General features: G+C 36.6%; 1 protein-coding gene across 1 annotated transcript in view; it reads right to left on the bottom strand.

The window, feature by feature from the left end:
• Positions 1-24,870, bottom strand: part of VANGL2 (VANGL planar cell polarity protein 2) — a 242,454-nt gene that overhangs the window by 130,320 nt on the left and 87,264 nt on the right. The window contains exon 3 of the mRNA XM_053705147.1: positions 747-1,020. Within this exon, the coding sequence (XP_053561122.1) occupies positions 747-817 (71 nt within the window). The 5' untranslated portion in view covers positions 818-1,020. The remainder of the gene's footprint in view (positions 1-746; positions 1,021-24,870) is intronic.

Raw genomic sequence — 24,870 nt, 5'->3', positions numbered from 1 at the left:
TATTACCGAGGTCCCATTGGAGTGTGCTCTCTTTTTTCTATAATATATAATATATATATATATATATATATATATATATATATATATATATATATATATATATATATATATATATATATATATATATATATATATATATATATTACATTAGATGCCTTCATTAAAAGGACAGTAAACCTCTTAATTTCAAGACATTTCTGTTGCATTTCTATTGAACATATAAGCCAAGCCTTAAGGTTTCTAAAGCAAATTAACATTCTTTTTACTGTAATTATTTATCAACAGCCAAACTCCACCCACAATTTGCCTTATTTGAAGGAGACAATCTGGGCTGTAGTCCACAGACAACAAGGCTAACTACTGTAATAAAGTTAGTAAAAAAAATGCATTGTTTTGCAGTTATCTGATAAGTCAAATTATATATATATTAGTAGCAGCATTAGCCTTAAAACATCAGCAGGGTGCATTTCAAGTTCCAAGAATTAGAAATTGCTCAAATTGTATAGCTAAAATACATGAAAGGGCAAAATAATGAGAGTTGCTTCGGTATGCTAAACTAAACATTTTATATAAAAATGTCAAGGTGTTTACTTTAACTGAATGAGAGAGGGCATTACTCTGCAATTCATGGAAAGGGACAGACATAATGATAATACAGTATTAACAATCTTCATGAAAGAGCACACAAATAGATTCCTTTGCTGAAATATAAAAGCAAAGAATTGTTAGATCATTGGGATTGCCACCTGTGTTTGCGTGAACTCCTAGAATGCCCAGATTTGTACGAGTAACCAGAGTACTGGGACTCGTTGTCCATGTTTTCAGAGTATCTGCTTTTGTGACGATCCACGTTTACGGTTTTGGGTCTCCCGGACCCAGGTACAGAAGCCAAAACAGCAGCCGCTTCTTTCAGCACTGGCTTCTTCAGGCCAAAAGGCACCTTCAGAAAGTCAACTTTCACCTTGAGGGACTCTATTTTGATTGGCTGTCTGGGCCCTTTCAGAAGAAAACAAAGGGAACCTAATATGGAAAGAATAATAAAATCATTTAAACATCTGGATGTTCTCCAATCCAAAGTTACAAAAAAAAATTACGATACAGACTAATTATGGTTATGTTAAATTGATATGAAACTCAATTTTTTTCTTTCACGATTCAGATACAGCATACAATTTTAATTAAACAACTTTCCAATATATTTCAGTTATCTAATTTGCTTTGAACTCTTTGTATAAAGGTATACATAGGCTCAGGAGCAGCAATGCACTACTGGGAGCTAGTTGCCGATTGGTGACTGGACATGTACGCCTTTTCTTACTGGCTCACCTGACTTGGTTCAGCTACCTCTCAGTAGTACATTGCTGCTAATTCAACAAATGATACCAAGAAAATTAAGCAAATGTGATCAAATTAGATACAAAAGTTGCTTAAAATTGTATGCTCCATCTGAACCATAAAAGTATAATTGTGGGTTTCGTATCTCTTTAAATATAAATATATTTCTCGCTTCAACACAGAAATCAAAAATGCATTATTTAAAAGTAACAAAAACACATTGCAATTTCAAACACTTCTGAAATCTTGCAAAAAGGTTTGGTACATTTGATGTGTTTATGTATTCAGAAAATGTTCACAAAGTGGGCCTAGATCAATACATTGAGTTGTCTACTTTAAAAATATATAGACTTTAAACATATATAGGTTTTCATAGGTAAATAATAAAAAAAATTTAAAAAGGCTATTTCTGTTAAAACAGAGTGAAAGCAGCAAAAAAAAAAAAAAAATATTCAGTATTTTAGGCAAGTGTAGCAAATGGGTTAAACCTTAAAGGGAAAAAAAAGGATCAATATACATTGTACTGCAATGCAACAGTGTAACAGACATTGAAATGGAAAACTCAGAGGAGGGGAAGTGTATGAAAAGTCTGGTCTGGTCACTTTTTATCCTGGTTCATCACAAAGCTCTTGTAATTTAATACCAATTGGAGAAAACTGCACTAGTCAACCCCCCAAGGCAACTTTCCATTTAAGTTACTCCTGTGCTAAACCTGTTTCTCAACGTGTTTATTTGATTCCTGTTTATACATATTATGAGCTTTTTTTTTTCTTTTTTTTTTTTAAATATACAATGATCGCAAAGCAACTAATTAGTTTAGGTTACTGTACTGTATACTAATATAAAATCAGTATATCACCAGTGTACTTGTAATCAGTATACTCTGCTCCAAGGAAGAATTAGAATGAGGCACAACTTTTTTATATTTAAACTGTTCCCCATTAAAATGTTTAATAATGCATAATTTAAAAAAAAAAAAAAAAAAACTTTACCATATACTTTCATTATCTATTGTGCTCTCTTTCTGTAAATTAAAAGGAACATTACAGTGAAAATAAAAAACTCATTTTTTAGAGCATGTCATTTTATCACAATTTACCCTGCAAAATTATGTATTTAAAAAGACACACACTTCAACCTAAATTTTACTCCCCTTAAATTTGTTCCCAATGATCAATTTTACCTGACAGTGTATTAAATAGTTTACAAATAGCTCCTTTACTCTTATTTCAGCATTTGATATAGCTGATTTAGCCTGGGGTATCCCAACCTATACTGAAAGTTTCTATACTTAAAGGGACAGTCTAGGCCAAAATAAACTTTCATGAGATAGAGCATGTAATTTTAAACAATTTACTTTTATCACCAATTTTGCTTTGTTCTCTTGGTATTCTTAGTTGAAAGCTTAACCTAGGAGGTTCATATGCTAATTTCTTAGACCTTGAAGCCCACCTCTTTCAGATTGCATTTTAACAGTTTTTCACCCCTAGAGGGTGTGCACGTGAAGTAATCTGGGAGCAGGCACTGATTGGCTAGACTGCAAGTCTGTCAAAAGAACTGAAAAAGGGGCAGTTTGCAGAGGCTTAGATACAAGATAATCACAGATGTTAAAAGTATATTATAACTGTGTTGGTTATGCAAAACTGGGAAATGGGTAATAAAGGGATTATCTATCTTTTAAAACAAAAATTCTGGTGTAGACTGTCCCTTTAAATGGGACATTAAACACTTTGAGATAGTGATATAAAATGATACATTGTATAAATAAAATTAAAAAAAACTCTACAATATACTTTCATTATGTATTTTGTCCCATTTTCCTGTAATTCTATGTATTTTGTCCCATTTTCCTGTAATTCCATTTTGAAATTGTGATCAATCCAGTTCCTGATAGAAATGGAAGTGCAGAACACTGGATTCCACACAGCCATTAGCTGCACACTCCAGTGACCTATTTATAACTGTCCTAATTGGCCACAGCACAAAAAGTTACCTAAGTTACAACATGGCAGCTCCCACTAGTTTATAGACCTTAAAACTTTTCACTTATTTTGCCACTATATAAGCAACTAAATAAACTTTAAAAAATATATCTACATGTTATTTTCAGACTATTTTTTTATGCATCATTCTATCTAGCATTTAGTGTTTAATGTCCCTTCAAGTATAGGCTATGTCATGTTATGCAAAAAAAAGTAAGTAAAGATGAAGAGAAAAGTAATAAAATGTTTATTTTCCATTGTTCTCTATAAGTTTTGAGCTTTAGTATACAGACACAGATAAGGAAGCATGTGTGTGTACAGTAAGTGATAACAAATTGAGATCTGATTTGACCTGAAAGCGCAACACATTTTAATGTGTTGCGGTTTTTAAACGAACAAAACCAGCTATTTCATATAAACAAATAAACATAAAGAACCACATTTCTCATATTATACTCTATAGCTGGTATAGCAAGTTATTGGAAATACATTTAGAAAAAACACATTTACAGTACATTGTGTCCCTTTAACCCCCCAATTTGGATCAGCTGCTGTTTCCAGTCGGGAAACAGATCCCAAGAAGAATTTTTTTTAACCTCTGTAAAGGGGTTAAACACAGATGTAGAGTTGATGGTGATAAAATTAAATTGTAATAAATTAGATTGTTTTTACAATAATGATACTTCAATGCAGAAAACTGTAGTGTTTCTACTTTAGAGAGAGGCCGGAGTGCAGCATTCTGTGGAAATCAGAACCCTGAATCCCCTAAATGCTGAACAGTAGCTGGTTGATATGCACAAGAGGTTGTTTAGATCTGTCCATAATTAGCCAAACCAAAACAAGTAATGTGCATATAAAAAAAAAAATGTAAAGGTTTCCCAAGGTACAGCTCCTAAATGATTTTGAAACATTTGTTTTACATGATGATATTTGGGGAAATTAATTATTTCTAATGTATAGATTATTTTTTTAAATTTAAATCACTAATCTCCCTTTAAGTATGGTCTCTCTCACTTGATTTGTGGGGTAATGAGCTCCTGACACTGATAGGAACCGACTCTTAGCATTGCTAAGAGTAATGGGTGGGGGTGGACAACAATTTGCAGAGGTACATTTTTTTTTTGCTTGGTATATTTTAATTTATGGTTTCAACCCCAGAAAAAAAATGAACCAATTCTCTCACACACAAAAAAACACAAAAATTACAAGATGCTTACAAAATAATTTCCTTTCCTTCTGTATGAGGAAAGTCCACAGCTTCATTCCTTACTTGTGGGAAATACTGAACCTGGCCACTAGGAGGAGGCACAAACACCCCAGCCAAAGGCTTAAATACCTTCCCCACTCCCCTCATCCCCCAGTCATTCTGCCGAGGGAACAAGGAACAGTAGGAGAAATATCAGGGTATAAAATAGTGCCAGAAGAACCCAACAAAATTTAGGTCCGCCCAATGGAGAAAACGGGCGGGGGGCCCTGGACTCTCCTCATACAGAAGGAAAGGAAATTATCTGTTAAGCATAATTTATGTTTTCCTTCTTAATATGAGGAGAGTCCATGGCTTCATTCCTTACTTGTGGGAAACATATACCCAAGCTCTAGAGGACACTGAATGAAAGAGGATAGAAAGAGAGGTGGACGCTATTCTGAGGGCACCACAGCCTGCAAATCCTTTCTCTCAAAAGATGCTTCAGCCGAAGCAAAAACGTCAAACTTGTAAAATTTTGGAAAGGTATGTAAGGAGGACCAGGTAGTCGCCTTACAAATCTGTTCCATAGATGCCTCATTCTTGAAGGCCCAAGAGGAAGCCACTGCTCTAGTAGAATGAGTCTTAATCCTCTGAGGAGGCTTATGCCCCGCTTTTTTTATATGCTAAGCGAATAATGCTTCTCAACAAAAAAGACAAAGGAAGTGGACGAGACTTTTTGCCCTTTACGCTTCCCAGAATAGACAACAAACAAAGAAGTCTGTCTAAACTCCTTAGTGGCTTGAAAGCCCGAACCACATCCAAATTATGAATTAACCTCTCCTTCGAAGAAAGGCTAGTACACAAGGAAGGAACAACAATCTCCTGATTGATGTTGCAATCAGAAACAACCTTAGGAAGAAAACCTAACCCAGTACGAAGAACAGCCTTATCAGCATGGAATATAAGGTAAGGGGGCTCACATTGCAAGGCAGCCATCTCAGATACTCTGCGTGCCGAAGCAATAGCCAGTAAAAAGAGAACCTTCCAAGATGGTAATTTAATGTCAAGGCCATGCATAGGCTCAAACAGAGCCCTCTGCAAAACCTTAACAATATTTAAACTCCAAGGAGGAGCGCTAGGCCGAAACATGTCTGATTCTAGTCAGAGCCTGAACAAAAAAGACTGGACGTCTGGTAGCTCAGTGAGCCTCTTGTGCAGTAAAACAGATCGGGCCGAAATCTGTCCCTTAAGAGAGATAGCCGAAAGGCCCTTCTCCAGACCATCCTGGAGAAAAGAAAGAATCCTAAAAACTCTGACCTTATGCCAGGGAAATCCACGCTCTTCACACCAGAATAAGTAGGTCCTCCTTATAAAAAAGATGCGACGAGTAACCGGTTTACGAGCTTGAATGAAAGTATCAATAACTCTCTCAGACAAACCTCTCTTGGCTAGGACTAAGCGTTCAAGCTCCACGCAGTCAGCATCAGAATCTAGATTTTGATTAACAAAAGGACTTTGTTTCAGCAGATCCCTGCGACAAGGTAACCGCCATGGAGGAGATGAGGACATCCCCACCAGATCCTTGAACCACATCCTCCAAGGCCACGATGGAGCAATTAGAATCATTGACACTTGCTCCTGCTTGATGCGGGCCAATGTAGATCAGACTGAACCTCCAAGGCACTGCTAATGCATATATTCTCTCCGCCTGAGGATCCCTGGACTGCGACCCATATCCGAGTAGCTCGGAATTAAGCCGGGACGCCATGAGATCTATCTCCGGTGTCCCCCATCTGCTGCAAATCTCTGCAAACACCTCGGGATGGAGAGACTCCTCCCCCGGATGAAAAGACTGTCTGCTGAGGAAATCCGCTTCCCAGTTGTCCACACCCGGAATGTGGATTGCTGACAGCGAGCAGTTGTGAGCCTCCGCCCATTCCAGAATCCAAGATACTTCCCTCATTGCTAGGGAGCTCCTCGTTCCCCCCTGATGGTTGATGTAAGCCACCCAGGTTATGTTGTCTGATTGGAATCTGATAAACTGAACCGAACCCAGAAGGGGGCAAGCCTTCAGAGCATTGAAGATGATCGCTCAAAGTTCCAAGATGTTGAACGGGAGGAGAAATGCCTCAAGTCCACAGGCCCTGTGCCTTTCTGGCACCCCAAACAGCTCCCAATCCTGTGAGACTCGCGTCCATAGTCACAATCTCCCAGGATGGTCTCAAGAAGGACGTCCCTTGGGACAGGTGAACTGGACAAAGCCACCAGGAGAGCAATTCTCTCGACCGGCTGTCCAGAGAAATCTATTGAGACAGATCTGAATGATTGCCGTTCCACTGTCTCAGCATGCACAGCTGAAGAGGTCTGAGATGGAATCTGGCAAAGGGGATGATGTCCATTGTCCATGCAGGACACGATGAGCCCAATTACCTCCATACACCGAGCCACAGATGACAATTGGAAGTTAGCTTGTAACGTCTGTGGTCTGTAAGAAATATCCTCATAGATATGGAATCTTATATTGTACCCAGAACTCCACCATGGTACTGGGAATAAGAGAACTCTTTTCTAAGAGTTCTCTTAGAAAACAGGACAGACAGTGCTTGAACCAAAATATTGTCTATGTACGGTGCCACTGCAATCCCTTTGGTTCTAGAACCTTCGTAAAAACGCTTGGAGCAGTAGCTAGACCAAACGCAAGTGCAATGAACTGGAAGTGCTGAGCCAGGAACGCAAATCTTAGGAACTTGAAGTGTTCCTTGTGTATAGGGACGTGAAGGTAGGCATCCTTCAGGTCTATTGTGGTCATAAATTGTCCTTCCTGGACTAAAAAAAGAATGGACCTTATTGTCTCTAACTTGAACGAGGGGACAGAAAGGAATTTGTTTAAACACTTTAGGTCCAGAATTCCTTCTTTGGTAACACAAACAGGTTTGCGTAGTATCCCAGACCTCTCTCTGCTGGAGGTACCGGTACAATGACCCCCCAGGGCGGAGAGATCCCTCACACATTCTAGAAAAGCCTCTTTCTTTTATGGCCTTGAAGACAGGTTTGATAAGAGGAATCTGCCCCTGGGAAGATGAGACTTGAAATCTATCCTGTATCCCTGAGTGATGACCTCCAGTACCCACGGGTCTTGCACGTCCCCAAACCAAGCTTCTGTGACCCTGTCTTCTTACGTTATATGATATAAAATGAAACGATCTTACCTGAATCATCGTTGTGGAACAGCCACACAGGCTCTCAAGTTTGACAGTCTTGTAGCATCGCACCCGACATGGACTTGAGTGATAGAAGCAGGCAGTGAAACTCGTCAACACTGATTGCTTAGGAGTTGTTAATACAAGTCTGGATGGTTTCGCAGAAAGACTAACATTCGTCAATGCTCTCACTGAAAGCCTGACAAATCTACTTAAAACTCTAGTCCCATAGCGAAGAGTAATACCCTCCATAAGAGACTACTCCGAATCTTCCAACACTTCTCTGCCATCCTCCTGTGACGAAAGGCAAAGAATGACTGAGGGGAGTCGGGGAGGTATTTAAGCCTTTGCCGCCTCCTGGTGGCCAGGTTCTGTATTCCCACAAGTAAGGAATGAAGCCGTGGACTCTCGTCATATAAAGATGGAAAATACATCTAGATGTTATGTTCAGACTAATCTTTTCTTTGAATGCATCATTCTAGCTAGAATTTTTTTAGTGTTTAAATGTCCCTTACGGTGCATCAAAAATTGTATTTTATCAAAAAAGTAAAACTTGTATGGAAACTATACAGTAATAATTTGTTTTAAAATATGCAGAGCATAAAGCATAATTTAAAGCGATACTAAACCAAATTTTTTTTTATTTCTCAATTCAGATAGAGCATGCAATTTTAAGCAACTTTCTAATTTACTATTATAATTTTTTTCTTTGTTCTCTTGCTTTATTTGAAAAGCAGGAATGTAAAGCTTTGGAGCCAGCCCATTGATAATAGGAGTAAATTACAAAGTTGCTTAAAATGTCATGCCATATTTGAATCATGAAAGGAAACATTTGGGTTTGTATCCCTTTAAGCACACTGGATGTGCAAAAAAAACACAACATTTAAAAGCATAATTGTTGTTTTATCGAAAAATGGGCTAAATATGGGCAGTCTATGGGCAGGTATGAATCGGTCTCTCAAATTTCAGTGTAAGATGCTATACGCAGAAAGCAGCGCAAGGCGATTTGGTTTTGATGCAGGCTTTCATTTTTAAAGTGCACCCCCAGCTCACTGCTAACTTCGCTCTAACCAGCAAAATTTCCCTTTTCAGTAAGCTTTATTACATAAAAAAATAGCATCCGGCGAAGTTTAGATAATCGGGCCCTTAGTGTGAAAAAGTGGGATGGGGAAGAGAGAGAAATGCAGGGTGTGTTGATAAAGTCAGGCCAGGAGTGTCTGCTCTTCAGTATATATAGTGTGTTTAACTGTGTATGTAATCAGTGAAAAGAAATTGCTTATGCTGGTGCCATATTTGTGAATAGTCTAGCACTGTGTAAGGTGGTTTCAGGTTATTGTTTAATAACCTTCTTTGGCCACCTGAACACTTGAAAAGTATGTGTATTTTTTCAACTGAAGCAAGGTCAAATCTGGCAAATAACAAATGTTAACAAACAGAATAAAAACAAATTTAAAGAAAAATGTCACGCACTAATTACGTTTTCAAGTTCTGGTGATTTTAGACAAAACTGTAAGTCTAACATTACATAATGGATAAAATGTGCTGCTGGGTATATAAAAAGAGAGAATGACAGAAAGAGGTTATGAGGTGACATGTCTATGCCAGGTTACCACAGAAACCTTACTAAAGGGCATTTTAAAAGAAAGAGCCAATCATGTACTGCCATCTACCACTGGTTTCGGGGGTGGGGGGCAAATAAAGATGGGATCAGGATATTGCAGTCAGGGAAGATCTTTTGTCCCAAATGCCACATTTTTGTATCCATTACCATGGCAACATTAAGGCCTTCTCTCCTTACAAACCACCCCACCCGGCCTGCGCTTGTTACCTAGGTGACAACAGTAAGGCCTAGAAGCATTCTCTCACACAACTGCATGGGAGAAGGGTGGGGAAAAGCAGAAGGGAAAGGTGGAGGGTGTGCAGGGAGTGAGACAGAATGAAAGAAAAGGATATAAAAAAAAAAAGAGACCCATTTTGTAACCCTTCTCCCTTTTGTTCAAAAGGAATCAGATTTCTCTAGGGAGACAGAATATAAAAAGCTTTAAAAAGGAAATAAAATCTTTAAAGAGCACCATGCAGCATAAGTCAGCTCAGTCAAACACTGAGTGGAAGGAACTAACACTCGGGAGCAAGATCGATCTATCTACATACATGAATATTAATTAATTTTTATATATATATATATATATATATATATATATATATATATATATATATATATATATATATATATATATATATATATATATATATATATATATATATATATATATATATATATATATAATATATTCATTCATTAAAATTATGGGGGAGATAAAAAATTAAGATTAAAATCCTCCATGTCTCAATAGTAAATCAATACCTATGCAAAAATTTGTATTGCAAATATATATATATATAAAAATACAAATTTTTGCATAGGTATTCATTTACTATTGAGACATGGAGGATTTTAATCTTAATTTTTTATCTCCCCCGTAATTTTAATGAATGAATATATTATACATACACACTATATATATAAAATAATGAATATATTATACATACACACTATATATATATAATGAATGAATATATTATACATACACAATATATATCTATCTATCCGGAAGGAATGGTTATAAATCGAAACCGTTGTAAATTGAAACCCAGTTTATAATGTAAGTCAATGGGAAGTGAGGGAGTTAGGTTCCAAACCCCTCTCAAAATTGTCAGAAGTAACACCTAATACATTATTTTTAAAGCTTTGAAACGAAGACTTTAAATGCTAAACAGCATTATAAACCTAATAAAATAATCGCACAACACAAAATATATAATTAAACTAAGTTAAATGGAAAAAAAAATAATTGCTAAACAGCATTATAAACCTAATAAAATAATCACACAACACAGACTTTATATGCATTTTTCTTCATACTGTTCTTTCTATGCATTCCAATCTGGACTGATTTATAGACAGGAAGATCTTGTTCCTTTTAAATCTGCTCGATAGCTCAGGTCTGGTTAAACTGATTAATTTCAGCTTGCTAGGCTTTGCTGCAACACAAGCGGACAGCTCCACCTATTGGCTATTTTAATAAATGCACTGCTTCTCAATGCTTTTCAATAGCAGTCACATGACTGGAAAAAAAGGTCGTTATTCTGTAACTATGTAAATTGAACCGTTGTAAAACGAGGGCCACCTGTATGTATGTGTATATATATATATATATATATATATATATATATATACACACATACACAAACACACATATATATGTATACATATACATACATACAAATACATACATACACAGAAATGGGCTGCATTTTTTGATTGGACTGGGTACACATCCTATGATCATGCAAAATGTACAGCCCTGGGTGCTCAATAGCACTCATAGGCAGCTGCACAATCCCCCAGAGACCCAGGGAGTTAACCCCAGACCAGTCTGAGTGCAAATCCCATAAAAAAAAAAAAAAAAAAAAAACAGAGGAAATCTGGCACTCACTTGCAAGTACAAAAGCTAAGATTAAAAGCAAAAACGGAAGAGTTAGGTTACTGCATCTTGCAAAATGGGTCAAGCCCAGGAACTACGTCCTGTCTCTCTCATCCCAGCCTTCAAACAAGATTTAAAGGTCTGTTCAGATTTTACCTTCTACAGGTGCTATGTGCCCTGAGACCAGGGATATTGTTTGTCTTTAGTTGGTGAAGTTTCCTCTGGGGATGAGGATTTTTTTTTTTTTTTTTTTTTTTTTTTTTTTTTTAACATATGCGTTCTTTTTAAAAAAAAAAAAAAAAAAAAGTCTTAATTACTTTAGGGGTTAAAGATCCTAAACTTTCCGATAAGCCTTGTAATCATTTAAATTCAGTTTAAGACTGTTAATCTCCCTGAGGTTTTCCCTGTGCCTGATGCCGTCTCTGGCATAATCTCTAGAGAATGGTTTAATCCAGGTAGTTTTTTTTTTTTTTTTGTTTTTACTGTGTCTGCAAGATTTAAGAAATGATATCCTTTATCTGCTGCTAATTTAGATTTATGGTTAACAGCTCCCAAGGTGGATGGGGCCATTTCCACTCTGGCTAAACATATTACTATTCCTTTGGAGGACTGTAATTCTTTTAAAGGGACAGTCTAGTGAAAATTAAACTTTCATGATTTTTCAGATAAGGCATGCAATTTTAAACAACTTTTCCGATTTACTTTTATCATAACGTTTTCTTTGTGTTCTTGGTATTCTTTGTTGAATGCTAAACCTGGGTACGCTCAAATGGTAATTTTTAAGCCCTTGAAGGCCGCCCTTTATCTCGGGATATTTTGATAGTTTCACAGCTTGAGGGCGTTAGTTCATGTGTGCTATATAGACAACTGAGCTCACACACTTTAACTTACCTAGGAGTCAGCACTGAAAATGCAAGTCTGTCAAAATAACTAAAATAAGGGGGCAGTCTGCAGAGGCTTAGATACAAGGCAATCACAGAGGTAAAATGTATATTTATATAACCGTGTTGGTTATGCAAAACTGGGGGAATGGGTAATAAAAGGGATTATCTATATTTATAAACAATAACAATTCTGGAATAGGCTGTCCCTTTAAAGTACCCTTTAGACAAAGTTGGAATCTTTTCATAGAATGCCTTCTTATATGCAGGTTATTCTTCTCAGACCAGCTATTTCTATTGCTGATGTGGCTGCTGCTTCTACTTACTGGTTGTCTAGTCTTTCCAAACAGTAATCTGATGACTCGGTTAGTGCAAATCTATTGGGTTTGCTTTAGAGTGCCAGTTCTTTTATTTGCGATGCTGTTTTCGATTTTATGAAGATTAATATCAAAAGAAAGTCTTTAGCAGTACGTGTCAGGAGGGACTTGTGGCTTAAATCCTGGTCTGCAGCTATGGTGTCTTAATCTGGATTGTCTATTTAGAGGGAAATCCAAAGCTTCTAATTGCTTTCTGTTCCTTATTCTGATGAAAGGAATGAAAACAGACGCCTCTGCTCAAAAGAAAGGTTATTCAGGTTCAGTCTGGAGGCCTAATGCGGACTAGAACAAGTCAAAGCACAGTAAGAAATCTATCCCTATTACCAAAACTGTATGAAGGTATGGCTCAATATCCAGAAGTTCTGGTAGGGAGCAGAGTAACCCTCTTTCAGGAGGTTTGGTTTCAGTCTGTTCCAGATCCCTGGGTTCAGAATATGGTTTCTCAGGGATATAGAATAGGATTCAGAACAAGGCCTCCCAGAAGGTTTTTTCTGTCCAATGTTCTAAGAAATCCTGTAACGCTCAAGCTTTTTTTCTTTAGTCTGTCTCAAATTTGGGAGTGATTTTTCCAGTTCCTTTGCAGAAATAGGGGATGTAATTTTATTTAAATCTCTTAATTGTACTAGAGAAGGAAGATATTTTCAGACCAATTTTTAATCTAAAGGCTCTGAACAGATTAGTAAGGATTCTATCTTTCAGAATGGAAACTATCCAAACTAATCTGCCTTTTGTTCCGCAAGGTCAGTTTATGTTCACAATAGATTTAAAAAGGATGCTTACCTTCGTGTTCCTATTCACAGAGATAATTTCCAGTTTCTGAGGTTTGCCTTTTTGGACAAGCATTTTCAGTTTGTTGCTCTTCTATTTGGTCTGGCTACAGCTCCAAAAATATTCACAAAGTTACGGGTGTGTGATCAGTTCCCGGGTATTGCAGCGTTTACATACCTGGACGACATCTTGGTTGAAGCTCCATCTCACACCAACCAACTCTTGTTTCTTCAACAGCATAGTTGGAGGATAAATTTTCCAAAAAGTGCTTTGGTTCCTCAGACAAAGGTAATTTTCTTGGCTTTCCAAATACACTCAGTATCCACAAGTCTTTCCCTAACAGAGCAGAGGAGGTGAAATTTGATGTCAGCTTGTCTAAACTTTCAGTCTCTCTCGTTTTCTTTAATGGCACTGTATATGGAAGTACTAGGTCTCATATTGCCAGCTTCAGTTGCAATTCAATTTGCTCTGTGTCATGAGGCCTCTTCAGCTTTTTATGCTGTGTCAATGGTGCAGGGATTACACTCAGCTGTCTCAAAAGATATTTTTGGATTCCAGTACAAGTCAGTCTCTAACTTAGTGGCAGGATCATCAGGTAGGTTGAGCAAAAGCAGCCCCCTGAATAATAAACTGGACTGTGATCACTAAAGATGCAAGTATTTCAAGTAGGGGGGCTGTTTGGGGGTTTCTGACAGCACAAGGAGTTTGGATCCTCAAGAGGTGACGTTACCAATATCCTAGAACTACGTGCAATTTTCAGGGTCCTTCAAATGTGCCCTCTGTTGAAAAGGGAGTCATTTCAGTTCGCAGACAATCCCACAGCAGTAGCTTATATCATCAACCATCAGGGGGAACTTTTAGTACCCTGGTGATGGAGGCATCTCAGATTCCCTCCTGTGCAGAAGCTAATTCTGGTCTTGTCTCTGCAATTCATATCTCAGGAGTGAATAATTGGGAAGCAGACTTTTAGTCGTCAATCTCTACATGTAGGGGAATGGTCTCTTCACCAGGATGTGTTCAATCAGATTGTGGATCTTTGGGGTCTCCCAGAAATAGATCTGATGGCTTCTCGTTTAAACAACAAACTTTCAAGCTACTTTGCGAGGTTCTCAGGCAGAGTTAGTGGGTGCTCTAGTAGTTTATTTGTCTTTTCAGACTGCTTATCTGTTTCCACCTCTGGTTCTTCTTCGTCCTTTTTCCATCCGGATCTCAAGTCTCTAAACTTGATGGCATGGAAATTGAACGCTTAGTTCCTAGACATAGGGGTTTCCCAGGCTCATACTCCTCTATAACAGGGTCTGGATTGCCTTTATTTCATTGTGTATAAATCATGTTTTTTTGGCATTCTTTTAGAATTCTTAGGATTGTGCAGTTTTTGAAGGATGGTCTAGATTAAGGCCTATCGGCCAGTTCTCGGAAAGGACAGATTTCTGCTCTTTTAGCTTTGTTCCACAGAGCGATTGCTAAACTTCCTTATGTTCATAGTTTTTTTTCAGACTTTAGTTCATATTAAATCTATTATCAAGCCTATTTTTACCCAAATTGAATCTTAACCTAGTCTTAAGGGTTTTGCAGGCTGCTCCTTTTAAAACCTATGCATCAATTGGACATTACACTACTTTCTTGAAAAGTGTTATTTCTTTTGGCCATTTCTTCTGCTGGAAGAGTGAGTTTTCTGCTCTCTTTCTTGCGAACCTCATCTGATTTTTCATCCGGATAAGGCTGTTTTACGAACGTCAATTTTTTGCCTAAGATTGTTTCTTCAGATAACATTAGCAGAGAGATTGTTGTACTTTCTTTCTATCCTAAGCATGCTTCTGAAAGATCTTTGCATTGGTCCTAGGAAAGATCAGAAGGCCCCTGCTATTTCTTTACCCTCTTGATTTAAACTTTTCATTCACAAAGCTTATTTTGAGGCAGGTCAGCCTCCACCGCAGTGGATTACTGCTCTTTCTACTAGGTCAGTTGCCAATACTTGCTTTCAAGAATGAGACTTAAGTTCATCGAATTTGCAAGGCAGCTACTTTGTCTTCTTTGCATATTTTTACTTAATTCTAAAATGTTGATGTTTTTGCTTCTTCTGAAGCAGCATTTGGTAGAAAGGTTCTTCAGGCAGTTGTCTCAGTTTGATTTTTTCACATGTTTCCTTATTTTAAAGTGCATTCAAAAAACAAAACAAAATTATTATTTTTTATTGGGGTTGTGGATTTATTTTCTCAGTAAGAGGATTTATGTTATTACTCATGGACTCCACAGCTTGTGTATTAGTTCCCAAATGTAAAGATCACGGACTCTCACCACCTGTATGAAAGAAAACAATTTATGCTTACCTGATAAGATAATTTCCTTCTTGGTGGTGTAAGTACATAGAGCCCACCCGTTTGTTTTTCTGGGGTTAGTTTATTTCTAGGGATGCACCGAAATAAAAATTCTGGACCGAAACAGATACCGAAAATTCAGGATGCCCCTGGCCGAAAACCGAAACTTTTATTTTTTAGCTAGTGTGTGTGTAGCTGAGAGAGCTTGTAGGTGGGAAAGCTCCAACAAATGGGCGTGGTCACTTACACCGTAGGGTGTGATCTGCAGTGAAACTGGTGTAGATATACAAGGGAGAGCATGGTTATAGCCAGACAGCAATACGAGGTGCACAAGTATTTTGTTTTTGGGTGTAGCTGCACCTGATCGTCTCTCATTGTATCTCCGCCTAGTTCCTGGTTCGGGTCTCACACACACCCGTCAGATTATATGTCCTGAGCCCCAAATGGAGTCTGTCACCAGGACCACCGGACTTAGCTACGACCTTACGTGCAAGGTGGTTATAGATAGTTACTCCGCTTTTTTCTATACACTGTCTGGTGGGTGCTAATTTGTACCAACTGTGTGCGAGCTTGGGGCTTATGTATATATAGTGTGCACGCATATTTGCCTCAGGCGAATAGAATGTCTACGCACAAGAGGCTGATGTATGATCACTGTATATAAGGCTTATACATATTGTCTGTGTGTGCTTAGGTCTGTGTCTGATAATATCAAGTGTTTATAAACATGTTACTTATCCTACTTTGAATACTGTATTCAGAACTTTGGTTTCCTTCTAAAAAAAATAAAAAAAAGGGCTCTGATGGTTTCAAATATCATCATGTCATGGTACTTATGTGTGTGCTCTGTGTACCATGCAAGTGCTGTGCTGCACACCTTATGCCAAGGATAGACATGTAACTCAATAGAACAGGGGAGGGCTGTACATTTTTAGCCATTTTGGTCCAAATTTTGGTGCATCGCTAGTATTATTCTTTATTTAGTTCTGTGTAACAGAATCAGATTTAACTGTTTTTATTTTTTTTTACCAATTATCAAAATAAAGTATAGTCCTAGAAAACTATTATTATATGCAAAGCAGTAAGTCAAGTAATGAACTCAAACAGCAGCTCTAGGCTGGCATCAAATTTGAAATATGCTACACAATAATTTTACCGAAAATAAAAGGCATAAAAAAAACAAAAAACGAAATAACCAAAAATGCCATTTTAGGCCGAAACTTTCTGCGGCCGAAATTTCGGTGCGTCCCTATTTAGTTCTTTTCTTTTAACATCTTTTTAATCATTTTCAGTGTTTTCTAATTTCCATCTTGTGTATACCACAAATGACAAAGACAGAGAACAAATCCAAAACAAACATATATTAAGTTATCCTTTTACATCCAAGGATCAACTTGTTACATCTTAAAATAAGATTCTTTCTAACATGATTCTTCTTTTTACATAGATTATTAAAATCCTAAATGCTGAAAAAAAAATGGTTTTGATACCTATTTTACCTTCGTCAAGGGAGGGGGGGGGGGGGAGAAAACCCCAATTCTTATGCGTCTAGCCAAAAACTTGGGAGATGACCCGCATTAATGTTTTGAAGTACAAATACGGTTTTATTAAAAGGTCTTATTAGTTGAGCTTGTACATTATTCGTTAAGGATTGAATGACTGGTGTCCTCTTATTGAAAAATCAACTAAATTGCATGTTAGTTGGTCACTGTAGAGTATACTGTTCCATCGTACATTAGGATATCAAGATTTTTTTAGTTATTACATTTTGGTAGTTTACAAGACTTCCAATTATTAAGAATAAGACTCCTTGTTATTAAATATAATAGTATTGACTAAGTCATTCTTAAATTTTTCTGAATACTTAACTAGAATGAATACTTTGAGTGCATGAATCTCTGTTTCTATTAACAATATTTCCTTAAGCCAATAGTAGATTTGCGCCTCTAATTGTAGTTCTTTGGGACAAGACCAAAAATAGTGACCCAAATCTGCTATCCGTGAACTACATCAAGGACATACTTGATTTGCTTTATACCATTTATTAAAGGAGTTTTCTGTTACATAACACCTGTTTATAAGTTTTAAGTGAGATTCGCACCAACTAGTTTGGACCCAAGATTGATAAAAAAAAAAGTTTTAGGCTTTCGTGGATCCTTGTATCATTTATATTAGGGAAATCTTTTTGCCACTTTACTTTTATTTCTTCTATTTGTTTAATGTTAAAGTGTACGTTGATTCGTTTGTAAATATAGGAGATTAATAGTTCCCTGCTTGATATAGCTTAAAGGGACAGTTTACTCAAAAACTGTCCCCCCCTTAAATTTGTTCCCAATGATCCACTTTACCTGCTGGAGTGTATTAAAATGTTTACAAGTATTTCCATTATGCTTATATTGGCATTTGAAATAGTTTATTTAGGCCAAGCTGTGTTAACACAGGCAGTAGAAGAAATTACACTCCCAGTGGGTTATAGAAGAGATAAGGTAATAAAATGTTAATTTTCCATTGTTCTCTCCAAGTATTGGTGATTGGTTTATGGGCAGATATAAGATAAAGAAGCAGGTATATGTACACAATGTGATAAAGTAATAAGATCTGATTACTTACAAGCTCAACCCATTTTAGTAGGTTGCGGCTTCAAAACACAACGTCAGCTGATTCTTATACCCAAATAAGACATAAAAAAAGCAAATCTCATACCTTTTATACTCTGCAGCTGGTAAAAAAAGTTATTGGAAACACATTAAGGGAGAAACTGTTTTATAGTATACTGTCCCTTTAATATTACTGCCTAATTCTCCTGTTGACCATTCTGAGTTATGTTGTCTCGAGTTCATTAATAAAATGTCTTATTTGTAAGTAGGCAAAAGAAATCATTTTTGTGCAGTTGCAATATTTTGGAAATAGTTAACCCTCAGATCTAGTGTTAATAGTGGGGTTATATATATATATATATATATATATATATATATATATATATATATATATATATATATATATATATATATATATATATATATATATATATATATATATATATATATATATATATATATATATATATATATATATATATATATATATATATATATATATATATATATATATATATATAACCCATCTCCCAATGTTTAAAAATGACATATGAGGTGTCTGGGAAGAACTCAGGGTTTTCTAGGATCGTTAAGAATTCAGTACAAAAATGGATTAATATTTATTTACATACAATATTTTTGCCAAGCTAAGACTATATTTTTCAATGATAGGTAATTGCCAACGTTGCTTGGAAGTTTAGCCCTGGGGCAGTGTAAAATAGCTTTTCAATCATAAGGGACTATCAATTTGGTCTCACATTGTAAAAATGTAATATATTCCTGTTCCGTAATCCAGTCTACTGCAATATTTAGCAATGCGGCTAAGTTATAATATTTTATATTAGGGAGGGATAATCCTCCAGCTTTGTTAGGACGCATCAGTTTCCTTAATGCAATACGTGCCTTCTTCCTATTCCAAATAAATTTTGAGTCGAGTTGACTAAACCTAGTCACATCTGACCTCCTTAAAAGAATCGGGATGTTTTGAGATATAATAATTTGGGAAATAAGATAGTTTTAATGAGCAGGATGTGTGCAGTCAGTAAAATTGGTAGATTTCTCTAGTGCTCCATTTTCCTTTTACATTCTCTAAAAAAAAAATTAACAAAATTTAATTTGTACCACTCTTGTGGATTCCTAGTCAGTAATATTCCCAAATATTTTATATGACTGACCTTTTTAAATGGGTGATTTATCTTGAGTTTCCGGCGATTTAGTGAGCCACAATAATTCAGACTTCCCCAGATTAATTCTATACCCGGAAATAGCACCAAAAAGCTGTATATCCGATAGCAATTTAGGCAATGACTCACCTATATTACTTAGATAAATTAAGAGATCATCTGCATAGAAGGAGAGGATAAACTTCTAACCACCCACTTGAATACCCATTAGTGTATTAATATTGCCAACGGTTCTAGTGACAAATGGAAGAGCAGAGGGGATAAAGGGCACCCCTGTCATGTTCCTCTATACAGTTTAAATCTTTCCGTAGTGAAGCTGTTAATTATAATTGCAGACATTGGGTTATTGTAAATTAGGAAGATATATTTAGTGAAGTTACCAGAGAAGCCAAATTTCCCTAGCGTACATAATAGGTGGTCCCAGTTTATAAAGTCAAACGCTTTTTCTGCGTCAACTTGTTTGGATTTCCTTTTATTCCAGAGAGATTCTACAACCAACATAGTTTTGCGAATATTTTTTACTAGATTTCTGCCGGGCATTAAGCCGGTTTGATTTTCTTGGATTATTTGCTTAAGATGTAGCTGCAACCAGGTAGAAATCATTGAGGCTAATAAGTTATAATCAAAATTGAGTAGTGTTAATGGCCTATAAGATTATGTGTTTTCTAGATCCTTATCTTTTTCTGCCCCCCCAAAAGAGCTTTATTGTGATAAAATAAATGTACATTACAAGTTGTTGTTAAGTAACAAACAAACATTAGTAAGGATATGTCATACATCCAACAATCAAATAGTGAAAGTAAATGCCATAGTTGACCAAGGACGTAGGTGACAATTTCAGATCGACTTCTTAAAGTCCATTTGGTAAAGTTTGTTGACTATTTGGGGAGTATAACTTTGAAAATTTAAACAACCAGTAGGAACATGTAAACAAATAAGTAAAAAATAAACTCAGTGTATCAATTTGCAATAGCAAGATAAGACATATGATAACATCCTAATAAAGTGCAGTGGATTCAATTGGTAGTTAATGAACCGTATCATCATTTGGGTAGGCTCTAAGAGGATGATGAATATAGGGCTCACTAGTCCAGGTGTGGTATAGGGGAAATAAAGTAGTAGGGTCAGTGTGTTTGTTCACGTGTGATTATTAGAGAGGTTTAAGGAGTAGATGTATTCATCCTAGATGAAATGTAGGGCATAGTAGTTGTGGTGACATAGCTTACTGACCTAGCTGTTATTAAAATCCCTTCCCCCCAGATACACCTTTCTCTCTGAACTAAAGACACTCCTAATAGCATTTGACTGGCATTTGAAAAACCACTCCCTATTGAATTGGTGTATAAAAAACTGGAACACACTTTTTCTTTTTTTTTTTAAAATGTTTTTTATTGGTTTTATAACGTATAACAAAACATAAATAAAATAACATATTACAAAACATAAGTAATTGCAATAGATATTTGTTGAAACATAAAAACAGGCCCTTGTAGTGCATATCATTTGTCAAATGTTCCATCGTGTCAGATTACCTTTAAGCAGTGCATGACAAATCTGTTTAAAAATTAGGAGCCAGTAAGAATATTTGTGAGCCAGGCATATTTTTAGGAGTCAGACAGTTGGATTTGTATATAGATATATGGAGAATAACCCAAAAACATAATTTATGTAAGAACTTACCTGATAAATTCATTTCTTTCATATTAGCAAGAGTCCATGAGCTATTGACGTATGGGATATACATTCCTACCAGGAGGGGCAAAGTTTCCCAAACCTCAAAATGCCTATAAATACACCCCTCACCACACCCACAATTCAGTTTAACGAATAGCCAAGAAGTGGGGTGATAAGAAAAAAGTGCGAAAGCATAAAAAATAAGGAATTGGAATAATTGTGCTTTATACAAAAAAATCATAACCACCACAAAAAAGGGTGGGCCTCATGGACATGGAACTATAATTTCTCTACTAATGTTGTTGGAATTCACAACCTTAGGTAAAAATTCAAAAGAAGTTCGCAACACTGCCTTATCCTGATGAAAAATCAGAAAAGGAGACTCACAAGAAAGAGCAGACAATTCAGAGACTCTTCTGGCAGAAGAGATGGCCAAAAGGAACAAAACTTTCCAAGAAAGTAATTTAATGTCCAATGAATGCATAGGTTCAAACGGAGGAGCTTGAAGAGCCCCCAGAACCAAATTCAAACTCCAAGGAGGAGAAATTGACTTAATGAGAGGTTTTATACGAACCAAGGCTTGTACAAAACAATGAATATCAGGAAGATTAGCAATCTTTCTGTGAAAAAGAACAGAAAGAGCAGAGATTTGACCTTTCAAGGAACTTGCGGACAAACCTTTATCTAAACCATCCTGAAGAAACTGTAAAATTCTCGGAATTCTAAAAGAATGCCAGGAAAAATGATGAGAAAGACACCAAGAAATACAAGTCTTCCAGACTCTATAATATATCTCTCTAGATACAGATTTACGAGCCTGTAACATAGTATTAATCACAGAGTCAGAGAAACCTCTTTGACCAAGAATCAAGCGTTCAATCTCCATACCTTTAAATTTAAGGATTTGAGATCCTGATGGAAAAAAGGACCTTGCGACAGAAGGCCATGTGGACTTAGAGGCTGGCTTTGCTTTTCTAGAAGGCTTGGATTTATTCCAGACTGGAGATGGTTTCCAAACTGAAACTGCTCCTGAGGATGAAGGATCAGGCTTTTGTTCTTTGTTGAAACGAAAGGAACGAAAACGATTATTAGCCCTGTTTTTACCCTTAGATTTTTTATCCTGTGGTAAAAAAGTTCCTTTCCCACCAGTAACAGTTGAGATAATAGAATCCAACTGAGAACCAAATAATTTATTACCCTGGAAAGAAAGGGAAAGTAGAGTCGATTTAGAAGACATATCAGCATTCCAAGTTTTAAGCCATAAAGCTCTTCTAGCTAAAATAGCTAGAGACATAAACCTGACATCAACTCTGATAATATCAAAAATGGCATCACAGATAAAATTATTAGCATGTTGAAGAAGAATAATAATGTTATGAGAATCATGATCTGTTACTTGTTGCGCTAAAGGTTCCAACCAAAAAGTTGAAGCTGCAGCAACATCCGCCAAAGATATAGCAGGTCTTAGAAGATTACCTGAACACAAATAAGCTTTTCTTAGAAAGGATTCAATTTTCCTATCTAAAGGATCCTTAAAGGAAGTACCATCTGCCGTAGGAATAGTAGTACGTTTAGCAAGGGTAGAGATAGCCCCATCAACTTTAGGGATTTTGTCCCAAAACTCTAATCTGTCAGACGGCACAGGATATAATTGCTTAAAACGTTTAGAAGGAGTAAATGAATTACCCAATTTATTCCATTCCCTGGAAATTACTTCAGAAATAGCACCAGGAACAGGAAAAACTTCTGGAATAACTACAGGAGATTTAAAGACCTTGTCTAAACGTTTAGATTTAGTATCAAGAGGACCAGAATCCTCAATTTCTAATGCAATTAGGACTTCTTTAAGTAAAGAACGAATAAATTCCATTTTAAATAAATATGAAGATTTATCAGCATCAACCTCTGAAACAGAATCCTCTGAACCAGAAGAATCATTAGAATCAGAATGATGATGTTCATTTAAAAATTCATCTGGATAAAGAGAAGTTTTAAAAGACTTTTTATGTTTACTAGAAGGAGGAATAACAGACATAGCCTTCTTAATAGATTCAGAAACAAAATCTCTTATGTTATCAGGAACACTCTGAACATTAGATGTTGATGGAACTGCAACAGGTAATGGTATTTTACTAAAGGAAATATTTTCTGCATTAACAAGTTTGTCATGACATTTAATACAAACAACAGCTGGAGGAACAGCTACCAAAAGTTTACAGCAGATACACTTAGCTTTGGTAGTTCAAGCACCAGGCAGCGATTTTCCTGAAGTATCTTCTGGCTCAGATGCAACATGAGACATCTTGCAATATGTAAGAGAAAAAACAACATATAAAGCAAAATTGATCAAATTCCTTAAATGACAGTTTCAGGAATGGGAAAAAATGCCAAAGAACAAGCTTCTAGCAACCAGAAGCAATGAAAAAACATAATTTATGCTTACCTGATAAATTCCTTTCTCCTGTAGTGTAGTCAGTCCACGGGTCATCCATTACTTATGGGATATTAACTCCTCCCCAACAGAAGTGCAAGAGGATCACCCAAGCAGAGCTGCTATATAGCTCCTCCCCTCTACGTCACACCCAGTCATTCGACCGAAAACCAAACGAGAAAGGAGAAACTATAGGGTGCAGTGGTGACTGGAGTATAATTTTAAAATTTAGACCTGCCATAAAAAACAGGGCGGGCCGTGGACTGACTACACTACAGGAGAAAGGAATTTATCAGGTAAGCATAAATTATGTTTTCTCCTGTTAAGTGTAGTCAGTCCACGGGTCATCCATTACTTATGGGATACCAATACCAAAGCTAAAGTACACGGATGATGGGAGGGACAGGCAGGATCTTTATACGGAAGGAACCACTGCCTGAAGAACCTTTCTCTCAAAAACAGCCTCCGAAGAAGCAAAAGTGTCAAATTTGTAAAATTTGGAAAAAGTATGAAGAGAAGACCAAGTTGCAGCCTTGCAAATCTGTTCAACAGAGGCCTCATTCTTAAAGGCCCAAGTGGAAGCCACAGCTCTAGTAGAATGAGCTGTAATCCTTTCAGGAGGTTGCTGTCCAGCAGTCTCATAAGCTAAACGTATTATGCTACGAAGCCAAAAAGAGAGAGAGGTAGCAGATGCTTTTTTAACCTCTCCTCTGTCCAGAATAAACGACAAACAGGGAAGAAGTTTGGCGAAAATCTTTAGTTGCCTGTAAATAAAATTTCAGGGCACGGACTACGTCTAGATTGTGCAGAAGTCGTTCCTTCTTTGAAGAAGGGTTAGGGCACAATGATGGAACAACAATCTCTTGATTGATATTCTTGTTAGTGACTACCTTAGGTAAGAACCCAGGTTTAGTACGCAGAACTAACTTATCTGAATGAAAAATCAGATAAGGAGAATCACAATGTAAGGCTGATAACTCAGAGACTCTACGAGCCGAGGAAATAGCCATTAAAAACAGAACTTTCCAAGATAACAGCTTGATATCAATGGAATGAAGGGGTTCAAACGGAACACCCTGTAAAACGTTAAGAACTAAGTTTAAGCTCCACGGTGGAGCTACAGTCTTAAACACAGGCTTAATCCTAGCCAAAGCCTGACAAAAAACCTGAACGTCTGGAACTTCTGACAGACGTTTGTGTAAAAGGATGGACAGAGCTGAGATCTGTCCCTTTAAAGAACTTGCAGATAAACCCTTTTCTAAACCTTCTTGTAGAAAAGACAATATCCTAGGAATCCTAACCTTACTCCATGAGTAACTCTTGGATTCGCACCAGTGTAAGTATTTACGCCATATCTTATGGTAAATTTTCCTGGTAACAGGTTTCCTAGCCTGTATTAAGGTATCAATTACTGACTCCGAAAATCCACGCTTTGATAAAATCAAGCGTTCA

Source organism: Bombina bombina, chromosome 1, assembly GCF_027579735.1.
Source record: "Bombina bombina isolate aBomBom1 chromosome 1, aBomBom1.pri, whole genome shotgun sequence".
In the NCBI taxonomy this organism is placed as follows: domain Eukaryota; kingdom Metazoa; phylum Chordata; class Amphibia; order Anura; family Bombinatoridae; genus Bombina; species Bombina bombina.
This window is presented reverse-complemented; position numbering and strand designations above follow the sequence as displayed.